This window comes from Manacus vitellinus, unplaced genomic scaffold (assembly GCF_001715985.3).
Source record: "Manacus vitellinus isolate BGI_N305 unplaced genomic scaffold, ASM171598v3 scaffold_15_pilon, whole genome shotgun sequence".
NCBI lineage: Eukaryota > Metazoa > Chordata > Aves > Passeriformes > Pipridae > Manacus > Manacus vitellinus.
In genome coordinates, this window is record NW_021939122.1 from 10,571,149 (window position 1) to 10,585,475 (window position 14,327).

General features: G+C 62.4%; 4 protein-coding genes across 5 annotated transcripts; 1 reads left to right on the plus strand and 3 right to left on the minus strand.

The window, feature by feature from the left end:
* Positions 1-1,115: 1,115 nt before the first annotated feature.
* On the plus strand, positions 1,116-3,108 carry MORN4 (MORN repeat containing 4). Its single transcript, XM_008934045.2, has 4 exons — positions 1,116-1,289; positions 1,418-1,532; positions 1,614-1,723; positions 1,880-3,108. Exons 1-4 carry the CDS (start codon positions 1,223-1,225, stop codon positions 2,026-2,028), a joined length of 441 nt encoding a protein of 146 aa, XP_008932293.1. The 5' UTR covers positions 1,116-1,222; the 3' UTR covers positions 2,029-3,108.
* An 80-nt stretch (positions 3,109-3,188) lies between these two features.
* Positions 3,189-6,155, minus strand: HOGA1 (4-hydroxy-2-oxoglutarate aldolase 1). Of its 2 annotated transcripts, XM_008934046.2 has the most exons (7): positions 5,927-6,155; positions 5,156-5,284; positions 4,952-5,079; positions 4,705-4,839; positions 4,437-4,533; positions 4,135-4,268; positions 3,189-3,563 (listed from the first exon to the last, which is right to left on the minus strand). In XM_008934046.2, exons 1-7 carry the CDS (start codon positions 6,153-6,155, stop codon positions 3,414-3,416), a joined length of 1,002 nt encoding a protein of 333 aa, XP_008932294.2. In that variant the 3' UTR covers positions 3,189-3,413. The 2 variants fall into 2 exon arrangements, with proteins under 2 accessions (XP_008932294.2, XP_017924421.1); XM_018068932.1 differs by lacking the exon at positions 4,135-4,268.
* Positions 6,156-6,996: 841 nt separating this feature from the next.
* Positions 6,997-10,735, minus strand: ANKRD2 (ankyrin repeat domain 2). The gene is given in 10 exon segments (XM_018069226.2): positions 6,997-7,184; positions 7,274-7,372; positions 7,625-7,723; positions 7,854-7,952; positions 8,177-8,275; positions 8,454-8,561; positions 8,725-8,886; positions 8,966-9,079; positions 9,468-9,596; positions 9,598-10,735. Coding segments are annotated over 10 exon segments (1,155 nt in total). The 5' UTR covers positions 9,739-10,735; the 3' UTR covers positions 6,997-7,079.
* An 87-nt stretch (positions 10,736-10,822) lies between these two features.
* Positions 10,823-12,149, minus strand: UBTD1 (ubiquitin domain containing 1). Its single transcript, XM_008934104.2, has 2 exons — positions 11,886-12,149; positions 10,823-11,658 (listed from the first exon to the last, which is right to left on the minus strand). Exons 1-2 carry the CDS (start codon positions 12,058-12,060, stop codon positions 11,273-11,275), a joined length of 561 nt encoding a protein of 186 aa, XP_008932352.2. The 5' UTR covers positions 12,061-12,149; the 3' UTR covers positions 10,823-11,272.
* Between the last annotated feature and the right edge of the window lie 2,178 nt (positions 12,150-14,327).

The following is a 14,327-nucleotide window of genomic DNA, read 5'->3' on the forward strand; positions in this document are numbered from 1 at the left end:
CGGCGTGCGAGTGCATCCCCCGTGGGTGCATGGACACGACAGGATGTGGGTGCCTTCACCGTGGGCGCGGTCACGCCTCCGGGCACACTCCCGGCCTCAGGAGCTCCAAGTCGTGAAGTCCCCCGTGAAGTGTCACAGGCCGTGCTGGCGGAGTTCGCAGCCCCCGGCAGCCCCCGCCCCTCCGCCTGGCACGGCTGGGTAGGCTGCGGGCTGCGAGCCGGCGATGAGCTCCCGGGTGCTGCCATCGGCAGAGAGCACTGTTCAGTCGCTGCTCGCCTCGCCTGGGGCCATTTCTCTGGACACAAAGCCTTGGCAAGTTCGTGCTGTGCTCCTGGGTTCGCGTGGCTCAGCACGCACCGCTCGGGTGGTTCGCAGCAGAGTGTGAGCAGATACACTCCCTTTACGTGCGGGGTGCCCCTTCCCGTCACGGGCGCTGCTTGAGCTGCACCGGCAGCTGCTGGAGAGGCAGCGCCCAGCCCGCCCGCGGGGCTGTCTCCGTGCTGGTGCCTTCCCTGTGTGCTGGGGAGGGCTGTGCCGCGTGGCAGCGGCTCTAGGGGAGTACAGTTTCCGAGTGCTGCTTACTGTCTGCAGGCAGGTTTGTAAGCCCTGAGTAGTGGAGCAAAGCCCTGAAGCCTCAGGGTCCTCTCTCCGCTGTCCCTTTTAGGAGGAGTGGCCTCCCATCCCTAGGAGTGAGCCGGGTTTGCCCATCCTTGATGATGGAGCTGGAAACGCCACAAGCTCTCTGTACCCTCCCCTGAAGAGCTGGCACCAAGCACAACCCAGCATCTCCTCTCCAAAATGCCTGTTTCTGCCTGGGACTGCCCAGGCCCTTGGCCTGAGCCTGCATGATGCAGGACCCCTGGGATTCTGCCTGAGTGCCAGACAGCTCCTGCCACACTGCTCTTCCTGCCGTTCACTCACATTTCACAGGGCTGTGACCCCCGTGGGCTCACATTGCTCTGAACCCTGCAGTGGGGCGGGCAGCAACCCGAACCTGGCAGCTGGGGTTTCAGAGCCAGGGCAGGGTGGCTGTGCTCCTGGGGTCACCTCCCCATCTGCACCATGCCTCAGCAGAGTCATCCCCGGGGCAGGCAGGTGCCTCTCATCTCTGTGAGATGAGGAGATGCAGGGGCTCTCGGCAAGCTAGACTGCTCTCCCTGCCCAGCAGCTCTCTGTGCCTCTTCCCGCCAGCTCTTGCCCTGCTTTGCCGGAGGCTGTTGCCATGACACTGACTAAAGGCTCCTTCACCTACTCCAGCGGGGAGGAGTACCGCGGCGAGTGGAAGGAAGGTGAGATGGGGCAGGAGGGGACGGTGCCATCTGTGCTGTGAGACAAGCAGCCCCCATATCCCTGCCTAGCTCCACATGGGGGTAGGCCCTGCCTCTGTCCAGCACTGCCCCTTTCTGCCCTCACCTAGGTCGCAGGCACGGCATTGGGCAGCTGACGTTTTCCGACGGCACCGCCTACGTGGGGCACTTTGAGAACGGGCTGTTCCACGGCTGTGGAGTGCTCACCTTCTCTGACGGCTCCAGGTGGGCACTCCTACGTACACCTCCCCGGGCACCCCAACTTGCTGTGGGGAGCTGCTGCCTCAGGAGCTCCTCCCCACTCAGATACGAGGGGGAGTTTGTGCAGGGCAAGTTCAATGGCGTTGGAGTCTTTACACGCTGCGACAACATGACCTTTGAGGGCGAGTTCAAAGGCGGGCGTGTGTACGGCTTCGGTGAGTGCCTGGTGGCGTGGTGCAGGCATCCACACAGCCCCTGCTCAGCACAGCCCCTTCCAGCATCTCCCAATTTGTCCTTTCATCCCCTGCCCCCATCCCCAGTGGGTGCTTCTCCTTGCCCCTCCACTCTCAGCCCTTCCCTCCTCTTCCCAGGTCTCCTGACCTTCCCTGACGGCTCCCACGGGGTGCCCCGCAACGAGGGCTTCTTTGAGAACAACAAGCTGCTGCGGCGGGAGAAATGCACAGCCATCATCCAGAGGGCCCAGGGTGCCTCCAAGTCTGCCCACAACCTGACAGCATGACGGTGCCCCACATCCCCTTCCGCCAGAGCAGGGACCCCTCTACTTGGGCACTGGCTGGCCCTGCTGGCCCTGGAGCAGGGATGTGGCACTGCTGGGTGCCTCCTTGCCCTTTGTCCCCACCAAGCATCCTCCTGCCAAACCCCTGCTGCTGGAGGGGATGGGACCCTCCGCTCTCCACCCAAGTGCCCCGGGGCAGCCATGGTGCCTTCTCTTTCTGGCTGTAGCCCTGGCACCTGCTGGAGCAGCAGGAGGGCAGGGTGGTTGGAGCTTGGCCTCTCTGTCTCCCAGAAAGACTGTGGACCACTAGGGCTGCAAACCTGCTGCAGAGGATGGAGCAGTGGGACAGGGGCTGGTCCCTGACCCCACTGCCAGGGTGCCTTGGCTGGGAGCTGCTTGCTGGACAATGTGCCCCCAGAGGGGCAGTTCCTGGCTTGCTTCGCTGCCCTGGTCTGGAGGCAGGATGGGTACCCTGGGCACGCTGTGGTCTGTACCCTCAGTTCTGGGTGACTGGCCATCCCCCTGCATGCCCTGGGTAGGGTGGCATGGTGTCTCGGAAGAACCCAGCCTGCTCTCGAGGCCAGCTGATTCCCCTCATCCCTGTGTTAATCCGCCTTACCCACTGCCTTGGCGACACCAGCAGCAGCATCCCCACCTAGGGGGATGGGGAGATGCCCAGCCTGGCTCATATCTGCTGCATGCTCGTGGAGGGTGGGAGCAAGGAGCAGGGTCAGCAGGAGCCTGGTATGAGGGTCACAAGCAGGGCTGAGTGGGGTGGCAGGACTGGAGCAGGGGGCCTGGGCAGGGTGGAAGGGTATAGAGGCATGGCGAAGGGGCAGGCAGGGGGAACGCAGCTCCCCATTTTGCCCTCCACATGCATCCTTCATCTCTCTGCTGCATGCTCACCTTCACCCTGGTGTGGTCCGGCTGGCTGTGGTGCAGGGGTCCTGGAAGCCCTCACTGCCTGGTGCGGGGCCGCAGGGGCCATACCCTCCCTGCTGGTCTCTGCCCACACCGGTCCCGTGCCTTGCCGTGACCCTGCCTTGTGCTGCTGCCTGCACGGGCCTCAGCTGAGTAAACCATGTTGCCAAACACCTGTGCCATGTCCTTTTTGCTGCGAGCAGGGATGGGGCAGGGGGCTTCTCCAGGAAGGACTGCAGACACAAAGGGAGGACAGCCATTTTATTCATGGCACAAGGATCCACCCCTTCCCAGGTGAGAACAACAGGCCCCTGGGGGCTGGCAGGGATGCAGGCTGGCCAGGGGTTGCCCCCTTTACCCACTCTGCCCAGCACAGTCATGTCCCAGTGTCCCCACCATGTCCCCCGTTCCTGGGGTCCCTGACTCCTGTGCCTTCCCAGTGTGGGAAGGGGAAGATGGGGGACCTCTTACAACCAACCATTGGTGCTGAAGGTGTTCCTCAGCTCTTCAACCTGGGCAGGGCTCAGTGGGGCCAGGGGTGCACGGCAGGGACCACCGTAGTAGCCAAACCACTCCATGGCCTTCTTCAGCCCCGGAACTCCGAACCGGCGGGTGACCTATGGGAGGGAGAATGCAGGAGCTTGCTCCCATGGGCCAGCATGCTTTGTGGGCTCTGCTTTGCAGCCCCTGCTCCTTGCTCACCATCGCTCCTGCCCTCCACATGTGGGGCTGCAAGGGTGGGCAGGGTGTGAGGTGACTGCAGCACCCCATGAACTGCCCACCATGGGATGGGGGTGCAGAGCACAGCTCCACCAGGGAGCAGCCCTGGGGCACGGTGGGCTCATTGCAACAGGGACAGGCTACTCCATAGTGGGCTAGGGGCCCTGGGAAGGAGCAGTTCTTCCCCCTATTGTTGCCTATAAACAACCAGCAAGGCTCTCAGAGTGGGTCAGGCAGGTGCCCACTGCCAGTGGACATGCAGTTCCTTAACATGGCAGGGCTGGCATTTCCCACCCTGTCACCTCCAGCCCGGCTCAGCTCACTGGCCAGGTGCTGTGCCATCCTGTCACCCTGAACCACTGCTCCACCCCCTGCAGCCCCAGGGACTTCCATCTTTTGCCTCCCCCTGGCTCTGCCATGGCCTGGCACCCCTTCCCCTTAGCATCCCAGGGATGGCTGTCTGCTCACTGCTGTGTTGGGCTCGATGAGACGGTGCTGCAGGTCACGGGCCTCCTCCCACTGGCCCTTACGGCACAGGCGGTCCAGCTGGCACAGGGGGGCCCCCAGGATGTTGGCGAGGGCACAGACACCCCCAGATGCACCTAAAGACACCAGGGCACACTGGCAGCCAGTGTGGCATGCTGTGCCCAGCCAGCACCTCGCAGGCATCACCACCCCTTACCTGCCTCCCCCTGCCCGCATGCCAGTCTCTGCCAGTGTCCCCAGGGCACACCCTGTGCCCCCAGCCAAGGAGGGGCAGCTGCACCTACCCACAGCATAGCTTGCCAGCAGGAAGCCAGCCGATCCTGCCAGCACCTGGAAATCATCCTGCCTTGTCTTGTGGACCATCAGCCCCATGCGGGTGATCTGGGGAGAGACACGCTGTGCCCTAGAGTAGGCATCACCCGTCCCCCTCGCCACATGGTTCCTGCCAGCAGCGCTGGAGTCTGGGGAAGGGCTGCAAGTCCCAGCTCCCTCTTTCCAGCTTGGGGCCAGGTTTGGTGGCAGCCAGCCCTAGGAAAGCCCTGCTCCACTCACATCCCCACCGCTGTCCTTGATCCCAATGATGTTGGGGTGCTGAGCCAGGGTGATGACAGCCTCCATGGGCAGGTCCAGGCCGGTGTTGGCAGGGACACTATAGAGCACCACGGGGATGGGGGATGCATCACCGACCTGCAGGCAGCCAGACAGAGCTCAGCAGCTTGGGTGGGTTGGAGACACGCTGAACATGCTCCCCATGCTGCTGCCCCAGCTGAGTCTGCCACAGGCCCTGGACATGGCTCACCTCCGTGTAGTGATGGACCAGGGCAGCACTGGTCATGGCCCCCCGGTAATAGCAGGGTGTCACAACCAGCGCCACATCAGCCCCCGCCTCTGCCATGCTGACAGTCATCTCAATGGTGGCCTGGGTGGCTGGGGACGAGGCAGAGGGGTGAGGGGTGCTCCGGAGGTGACGCATGCCCCCGGCACTGCCCACACAGGCACTCACATTCACAGCCCGAGCCGGCCAGCAGCAGGCGGTCCCTGGGCAGAGCCCGGCGCACGCTGCTCACCACCTCCAGCCGCTCACGGGGCGCCAGGTAGGGATACTCCCCATTGGAGCCCAGCACCACCAGCCCTGGAACACAAGTGTGGGGAGAGCAGGGCTTGGGCACATGGGCAGAGTGCCAGGACTTCCAGGTACCCCCATCACTCTTACTCCCTTCTTTGCTGCTGGCACCCAATCAGGGCTCTCTCCAGCCCACAGTATGCCCTCTTCCACCTACATCCCTGCAGCCCCAGATCCTCTGGTCAGAAGAGAGGAGACCCCAGGGCACATCCCTGCAACCCCCAGCCTCTTCTGCAGCCCCTGTCCTATCATCCATCCACTCTGGACAATCAACAGATACATATCCCATGAATGTGTGTGAGTGTGCACAGGAGTGCAAGCACACCCATAGGGCACAGGGTAGATGCAAGCCTGCAGCTACAGCTACATGTGGAGGATGTGTGCAAGCCTGCACATGTGTGGAGTGTGCATGCAAGCACACGCTGGCATGCGATGGGGGTATGCAAGGACACACACATGTGCCCGGGCACGTGCCATGCAAAGGGCCCCAGATGGGTCGGCCGAGGGGTTGCCAGCTCTGGAGCAAAGTCCGGCTGGAGGCTGAGCACCCTTGGGAAGCTGGCAGGCTGCCTGCACAGTGCCACACAGCCTCTATGGTGGGCAGGGATCCGACAGGAGCCTGCACAGAGAGGGAGCGCAGGCAACGCTTACCTCGGAAGGGGATGCTGGCATAGCGGGACAGGTTCCCCTCCAGCTGGGCATAGTCCACCTCCTGTTTGGGTGAGAAGGGGGTGGCGAGGGGTGGGAAGATGCCCCTGAGGTCGAGTGAGGGCTCTGGTCCCTGGGGAGTGCTGAGCCCCCGGCACTGCCTGGGGGCTGTCCAGTGCAGAGCTGCCAGGGTGGGCCAGAGAGATGAGGCGAGGCGGGTGCTGAATGCCATGGTGGTCTGGGTGCTGCCGCTGGCTGTGCTGCCTGCCCCGCCGAGGGCTGTTAATGTTTGACAGGGCACGTGAGAGACCCACAACCCTGCTGGGCAGATGACACGGGGGGTGGTACCAGGTGAGCTCAGGATGCTCTTCCCCACGCCAGAAGCTGGCTGCAGGAGTTCAGCAACCATCCAGGTGAGCCCCAGCCACTCCAGCTGTGCTTTCCTTTCTGCTTGCCAGCCCTGGCAGCTGTCCCTCTGCCTCCTACAGGGCTGGACTGCAGGACCAGGGAGGGACCAGGCATTGCAGGCAGTCCAGGGGCTGGGGGCAGGGATCACCTGCCTCAGCTGTTAGTGTAGGGTCTCCTGTAAACAGGTGAGTGGGAGCATTTCTGGGTTGGGAGTAGTGAGCACTGCACTGAGCAGAAAGGTCCCAGCCTGCAAAGGGGTCATGTGTCCCCAGGAATGGCTCCAGTGGGGAAGGCAGGAGGACAAGCAGCCATCCAGCCCCACAGAGTGGCTGCCCAGCAGGGGTACAGTTGCTGCTCTCTGACATGGTCCCAGCTGCCAGCACCATGTGGACTTGAGTTGAGCTGCCCTCCATGAATTTTTCCTCCCTGAGCTTGCCCAGGTGGTATTTCAAAGGACTGTGAGCAACCAGGGTGTCCTGCAGCAAGGATTCCTGCCCTTGAACCACTTGTGTCCTGGCATCATGGTGTCACCAACACTTGAGTTCCTGTGATAGGAGGCAGGGCTCATCATGCTGCTAGGTAACCTGCTCCTGGGATAACCCAGCTTCCCCAGGCCCATCAACACCAGCACAGGCTGCCCAGCCCCACAGCACTCTGGAGCTGAATGCTGCTCTTTGACAACTTTTATTGACACAGACAAGTCTCATCCCTGGAGCCAAGCCTGATCCTTGGTCCTTTCCTGGTGCCATCATGCAGGGACCTCCATCTCCCCCTGTGGCTGCTCCTTGGTCTCCAGTGCCTGGCGCGTGTCCAGTTGCCACTGCTGCACCAGGTCTGTCGGGGTCTTGCCAGCCTGCAAGAGCAAGCAGAGAGAAGCTGGGGCTGGGGTGGTGCAACACGGTGGGTCAGCAAATGGCCTTGGTGCTAGCCCCCCATACTCACCTCATTCTTGGCCATCATGTCAGCCCCATGCAGGATCAACTTTTTGATGATCTTGTAGCGACTGAGCCGTGTAGCATCATGCAGCGCAGTGTCCCCTTCCTGTAAGAGACACAGCCTCACTGGGGATTGTGGTCCAGGGACAGGGATGCCCTGACTGTCCCCAGCTCCCAGCACACCCACCCCAGCACGAGGACAAGGAGAACAGTGCTTGTCCCAGCCCTGGCTGTGGCTGCCACCACCCTGGGGCAGGGATGTGTGTGCCCAGATGTGCCCCACTGTGGGTGCTAGGAGCCTTTGGAGGGGTCAACCAAGGGAGGGGGATCAGTGTTGTCCAGGGGTGCCAGCACTTACCCTGTCTGGGGCATTGATATCCACCCCACAGTGGATGAGGTGCTCCACGATGTCAAGGTGTCCGGTCCGGGTGGCCACATGGAGGGGTGTGCTGAGCAGCTTGAGAGGGGAGGTGGACATCAAGGGGGAGATCATCACCCACTCCTGCTAACTCAGCACAGGGCCAGCCCAGTTGCCCAGGGTATGCCCCTGCCCCCAACCCTGTGACCCTGAGCTCTGCCCTGCTCACCTTGTCCTTCACATTGAGGTCTGCCCCACGATCTTGCAGCAGCTTGACAGCGTCCAGGTGCCCGCCCCGGCAGGCCCAGTGCATGGCAGTGCAGTCCAGCTGGGCACACAGGAGTATGTTATAGCAGGGGACACCCCCACCCTGTGTCCATTCCCCACTCCAGCTGGTCCCTGTGCCCAAGCTGAACTTGTAGCTGAACCTCTGTGACAGGGACAGCACTGCCCCATTGCCCCATAGCAGGGACCTCAATCCTACTGTAGTTCCTACTGCACCACGCCCAGAGGCTCAGACATCATGGAGCTGGGCTCAGGATGCAGCCTCACCCGGTCCCTGAAGTCAACTGTGGCCCCACTGTCCAGCAGCTTCTGCAGGATATCCATGTGTCCCTCCAGCGAGGAGCGGTGCAGGGCTGTGCGGTGGAACTGGGGAACAAGGTGCCACATTGGTGGACAGATCCATCCTCCCCTGGCCCAGCTTGGTTGTACCTCCAGCCCTGTCCCAGGGGTCACAGCCCCTGCCCACAGGCATGCCGGGGCATGGTTGTGGGACATGGTGCCAGGGCACAGGCAGAGGGCAGACAGTGGTTGTCGGGGATGCTACCTCATCACACGTGTCAGCGGGGCCACCATCTGCCAGGAACTTCTCAATGACATGCATCTTGCCCTGAACGGCAGCTCGCAGGAAGGTCTCTGGCTCCACAGGACCCACCTGGCAGTGGGACAGGCTCAGGGATGGGGCATCACAGGGGTGCAGGAGAGGAGACAACGTTGGGCGTCCCTGCTCTGCTTCCCCAGGGAGGGTGGCAGGGTGACCTGGGAGTGGCCCGTGGTTGCTCCAGCCCCCTCCCACAGCCTGGGACCCACTGACGTACAATCTCCAGGGGTTCAGGTGGCTGGGGGGGCTCGGGGGTGGCCGCCCGCTCTGCCTGGCGCTGCCGACGCTGCTTGCGGAGTTCAATGAGTCGTTGGATGCTCCCCACATCGATGATCTCTCGCCGCAGATCCACGGAACTCTTCCGTACCCTCTCCTGGCCCTAGTGAGGACATGCAGTGCCCCGTTTGACTTCTCTGTGCCCAGCTACCTCTGGCCCCCCCGCACCCCAACCCCCTCACCTTGATGGCCTCGAGGCCCCAGTTCCTGGGGCCATGGCGTTTCTCCTCCTCCAGCTCAGGTGTGTTCATCCGCTCCACAGCCGGCGGCTCCCACGCACCATTCCCTTTGGGTCTCTGCACAGGCAGTGGGGGCTGCATGGTCCCGGCTGGGCACAGAGCAGCCCCACTGTCTCCATCCCTAGCCTGCCGGTGCACGTGGCTCTGGACACAGCTCCCAGCTCACCACTGAGCTCTACAGGCTGCCTGACAGCCCTTGGGTTTGCACTTGCCCACCCATCCTACTTGGCAAGCTGGGCACCTGCCCGCTGCTCAGCTCTGCCCCATGGGCAAGAGCTGCCAAGTTGGGAACCTGATTTCCCCAAGAGCCCTTGGCTACCTCACTGCATCCCGCAGGATGGCAAGGTCAGTGCCAGCCTCTTCACAACTGAGTCCCTAAGGATGGACATCGCGCAATGGGGTCCCTGCCACAGCCCAGGCAGGTCCCCCTGTGCTACGGACCCACCTTCTCCTCTTCCTCCTCCTCTGCCAGCTTCTGCTCGATGAGCTCCTTGGCCCGTTCCACATCCAGTTCCATGTCTGCCCACAGCGCACAGTCCTGTGCAGGATGTATCCTTTTCTCCTTGCCACCACAGGCAGGGAGTGCCCGGTCCTGGCTCCTGGTGCTGCCGGCAGCTCCACTGGCTGTGGGGCTTTATGCTGCTGGCCCCTCCGTTCCACAGCCCAAAGGCACCAACAGCTGTGGCTGCTCCACATGACTGGGGCAGCTTTGCCATGAGCTCACCCTCCTGCTTTCTGGTGGCCCTGACTCACCTTTCCAGCCCTGCTCTTAAAGAGACCCATTGCCACCCCACGGGTTGCCCCGTACTCCCGTATTTGTAATAGGGAGCTGGGGTACACAGAACTCATGGTAGCCAGTCAAGAGGGGCTCAGCAGAGCAGGGACATGATCCGGGGTCATCCCATAGGCACAATGCCTGTGCAACCCATTCTGGGCATCCAAGAAGCTCCCCATGGTTCCCTTTACCCCATCTCTGTGCAACCAGATGCTGCAGCAGCTACCAGTGTTGCCCAAGGCTTCCTGGCACCTGGGACTGGGGGGGCTACCCACTCCCACAGGAGGCAGTGGTCCTCTCAAGCCTCTCAGCCAGCAGCAGGCAGCATGGGATGCCAGAAGTCATGGCCCCTCTGTGCTGCTTTAGAGGATGACCTCAGGTGTGGAACATTCCGAGCAGCCCTGCCAAGGGTCTCTGTGGCTGTCCGGTCTCCTCCACTGCACACGGCAGCCTGGCAGCAGGGCTGGCCTCACATGGAGCTAACAGGCAGAGCTGGCAGCTATTCCCGGCAGCAGGAACATTGTTCAACCCTTCTGAGCACTCTCCCCTTGTAAGATGAGGCCAGCACTGCCCTGTGCCGGAACAGTTAATGCGCTGGGCACTATCCCCCAACACAGGACCTGGGGGAGGGACAGATGGTAACACGTCACTGTCACCCTCCTGAGCAGTCCCCAGGGCCACCCTCAGGTGACAAAGGCACTATTTTTACCAGGACAGGCCATGAAGGTGGTCCTGGGATTTTCCCCCTCCATGGACTGTCCCACCTGGCCCCAGGGCAGACACAGGCTTAAACCTGGGGGGAGCATTGGGAAAGGGAGGTGGTCATCCCACACTGAGAAGCAGCCAGGATGACAGTGGGAGGACGTGCTGGGGAAGGGTCCAGGCAGGCAAAGGGCTGGAGCTGGCAGGACAGGATCAGGGCAGCACTAGGCAGCAGAGCTGGGATGTCCAGGCTACCCTCGGCCACCCTATGCTTATCCTGACATGAGAGCAGATATAGGACAGGCATGGGTACCTCCTGGCACTGTGGGTGACAGCCCCCTCCAGCCTGTTCCTGAGGCCAGAGAAAGGATGAAAAGGCTTTATTGATAAATACAGACTATGTACAAAGGGGAGACATCTCCACCCAGCCCAGCATCCCACAGGTCTCCAGGCCAGGGGGAGCCAGAGCCCAGTGGGTCACAGCCTCTCCCCACCGGCACAGCCTGGCAGAGGAGCCCCAGCCCCAGAAACATTTGGTCTCGAACCTCCTGCAGAAAACACGGCGCCTGCCCGTGTTCCCAGGCAAGAGGGGCCACTGCGGTGGCAGAGCCCCATGCAAACCTTCCTGGCGGGTCCCCCTGGCAGGGGGCAGCCTCAGGGGGGAGCAGGGGCTGCTCCGCCTCCAGCAGGGCTGGAACATGGCATGGGACATCCCCAGAGGTGCCACTGTCCCCCAGCCCCTTCCCCTCTCCCCTCAACCAGTGGGGGGTGGCTCAGTTCCTGGGTGGCAGGGGTTGGTTGACGATCACTTGCACAACAAAATCCTTCTGGATCTTGGTCTCCTGCAGTCGTGTGCGGTCAGTGAGCAGCTTGCCTGAGAAAAACCAGCGCTGCCAGGCCAGGTCAATGCCCTCCTGTGCCTGCAGCTGCTTCTTCAGCTGCCCGATGGTGTCGCCCATGCTGGCGCTGAGCCGCAGGTCCTTGCCAGTGGAGAGCCGTACCTTGAGGGTGAACTCCCGCCGGGTATTGGGCAAGGGCTCAGCCGGCTCCACGGCCTCCTCCTCACTCCGTTCCAGGATCAGGTTGACGGGAGGTGCCAGGCAGTAGACAGGCAGCTGGTACCGGTTGCCCAGCTCATCATAGCACTCCGTCAGGGACCCTGGGGACAGTAGGATGATATGCTGAGGGAGGTCATCCCCATGGACCACCCAAATAGGGACAGGGCCACCCCATGCAGTGTGGCAAAGCCTGCCTTGGCCCCCTTGGCTGGGCTGAGCCATGTGGATGGCAGTTGTGTGTCCCTCTCCATTCCAGCCTAGGATCCTCGCGTGCCCAGATGAGTCACTCAGCACCCACCCCACCCACACCCCCAAAGCTGACCCTCACCGTGGGGCAGGGTGATGCTGGCTCCATCGAGGATAGCCTGGGCCAGGCTGTGGTCATTGGCTTCCACGGCATAGGCAGCTGCCTTCAGGGCATCCCAGATCTCCTTGCGGCCCTCAAAGGCGGGTGCCGTGTCCCAAAACTCGTCCCGCTTGCTGCGCAGCTGCCCATCTGTCATGGGGTAATCGCTCTTCCACTTGGGACACTCCTTCTTCAGGGGCTCATTGCGGCCTGGGGAGGGGGGGGGATACTCAGCCGAGGGACAGGGCTCTCCCTTGGGCCCTGAGCCACCCATTTCCCCATATCCGCATATAACTGGAGACCCCTCACACCCCAGCGAGGGTCTGAGGGATCACCCTGCCTGGTGGAGGACAGTCCCCACTGCAGCCGGGCAAACTGGGCTAGAGCTAGCCCTGCCCAAGATCTCACTGGCCCCATAGCAGTTGCTCCCGCAAGTGACACCCTTTGCCCTCAGAAAGGACAAGGGCTCTTGCCCCTATGTTAGGGGGACCAGTTGCTGCCCCATGAGGTGGCCACGGGGCCTCAGGGCCCTTTGAGGCAGAGCAGTATTTATAGCTTGGGGAATTAGCCAGGAAATAAGCTGGTCAGTCGGAATGAGAAGGGGATTACGGAGGCTGAGCTGCAGCAGAGGGGGGTCAGGACTTCACAGTCTCCTCTGCCCACTCTGGGATGACAGGGACCAGCTGCAGGCAAGACAGCAAGCACACAGTGTCCAGGGCATCAGGGGGGCAGAGGGCATGGAAGGTGGAGGGCTGCCAGCCCACAGCTGCCCCAGCAATAGGCTGAACTAGCTGGTTCCCCACAAAACAGCCCCCAACCATGTTCCCAGAGACCCTCAGCAGCCAGCACTGCTCAGGGATCTGGGCCACTCCCATGCCAGTCCAACACCACCATGCCCTTCCTGCACCGGGCTGTGGCCCCGTGGGAACAGCCCTGTCCCATCGGCCCCACGGCTGGGCCGGATGCATGGTGCAGGAAGGAGCTGTTGTCACTCCCAGCTGAGCTGGGGACAAAGAGTGACAACAGCTCCTTCTTGTCACCCCTCTCCCTGGGGCCAGGCAGCACCCGTCCTGCATGGACAGGGCACAGGGAAACTGAGGCTCCAGTCAGGCAGGAAGGATATCTGTGCCCATACAGCGACTTGCCAGGCAAGGTGATGCCACACGCCACAGCCACGGGGGACAGCCACCACTGCCAGCTGTGGGTTGAGCCATGTTCCCCAGGCAACTGTTCTGGGGCAAGTGTGTGGTGACACAAGGAACTACATGACCTTTTTTTTTTTGTACCAGCTCTGTCCCACCCCACCCAAGACCACTGGAGCCAGCATAGCATCTTCTTCCCGGTGAGAACCCAGCCCAGACCTGGACACACATGTGGCATTCACTCCAGAGATCCTCAAGGGGCACAGGAGCTCAGCTACTCCAGGACTGGGCATTGAGCATCCCTGGCAGGCAGCATCCTGCCCGCATCCCTGGAGCAGCAAGGGCAGCCAGCAGCAGCCAGTGCTGCTGATTCAGCAGTCACGGTGCTGGGCCAGAGGGATTTGCAGCACCACAGGACAGAGCAAGGTCAGAGGCGGCACCTGCCCCAGGAGGGCAGTGTAGAAGTGGCCACAGCCAGCCTGAAGGACATGTCGAGGACCATGTCCCCACTCTGCTGTGGCCACCTGGCTGGGGCATGTGTCCTCACAGCCAGGATTCCCAACCAGTACCATTCCCTCAGCTCTGCTCACAGCAAAGGAAAGAGGTTGGCCCAGGGGAGGCAGCAGGATCAGAACCATGGGGTTCAGCCATGGCAGGGAGCAGGGACAGGCTGTGGCTGCCTCGTGTGGACAGGCATGCCCAGCAGCCTTGCCCAGGTAGGCAGGGGCTTAAGCCTCGTCTATTTATTGCTGCCACCCAGTCGGGCCCCACACCTTCTAATCACCTCCTGCTGCTCTATTCCTGGCCCCTTGTGCAACCCTCCACAGCAGCACCACCAGACAGGTCCGTCCGCTCGCTGTGCCCGGACTCGAGCCAACAGGATCTGGCTGGCAGCCTGGCCTGCCTCCTGCCCTGTGCCTGCAGCACCGTACCTGCAGCTTGGCCCCCCCATGGTGCCCTGGTGTGCAGATCTCCAAGCAGGAGGCTGTGCCCCAGAGGCTCCCCTGCCCTGGGGCTTGCTCCCTGCCCAGCAGGAGCCCCAGGCAGCCCCAGCCAACAGGTCCTAGAGGAGGCCCTGGAGAACATGCCAGCCAGATGGTACACAACACTGCTTCCAGCAGTGCTGGCTGGTCCCTTCCTGGGCCAGGCAGGGTTGGGATGCTGCACGCCACCAGCATCCCCTGTTCCTGTCCCTGGCCACCCCAGGGACAACACTGTCACCTGCTGCAGGGAGCCCTCTTGGGACCCTTTTGCAGGGGGTCACAGCAAGCCCCAGCCAGGG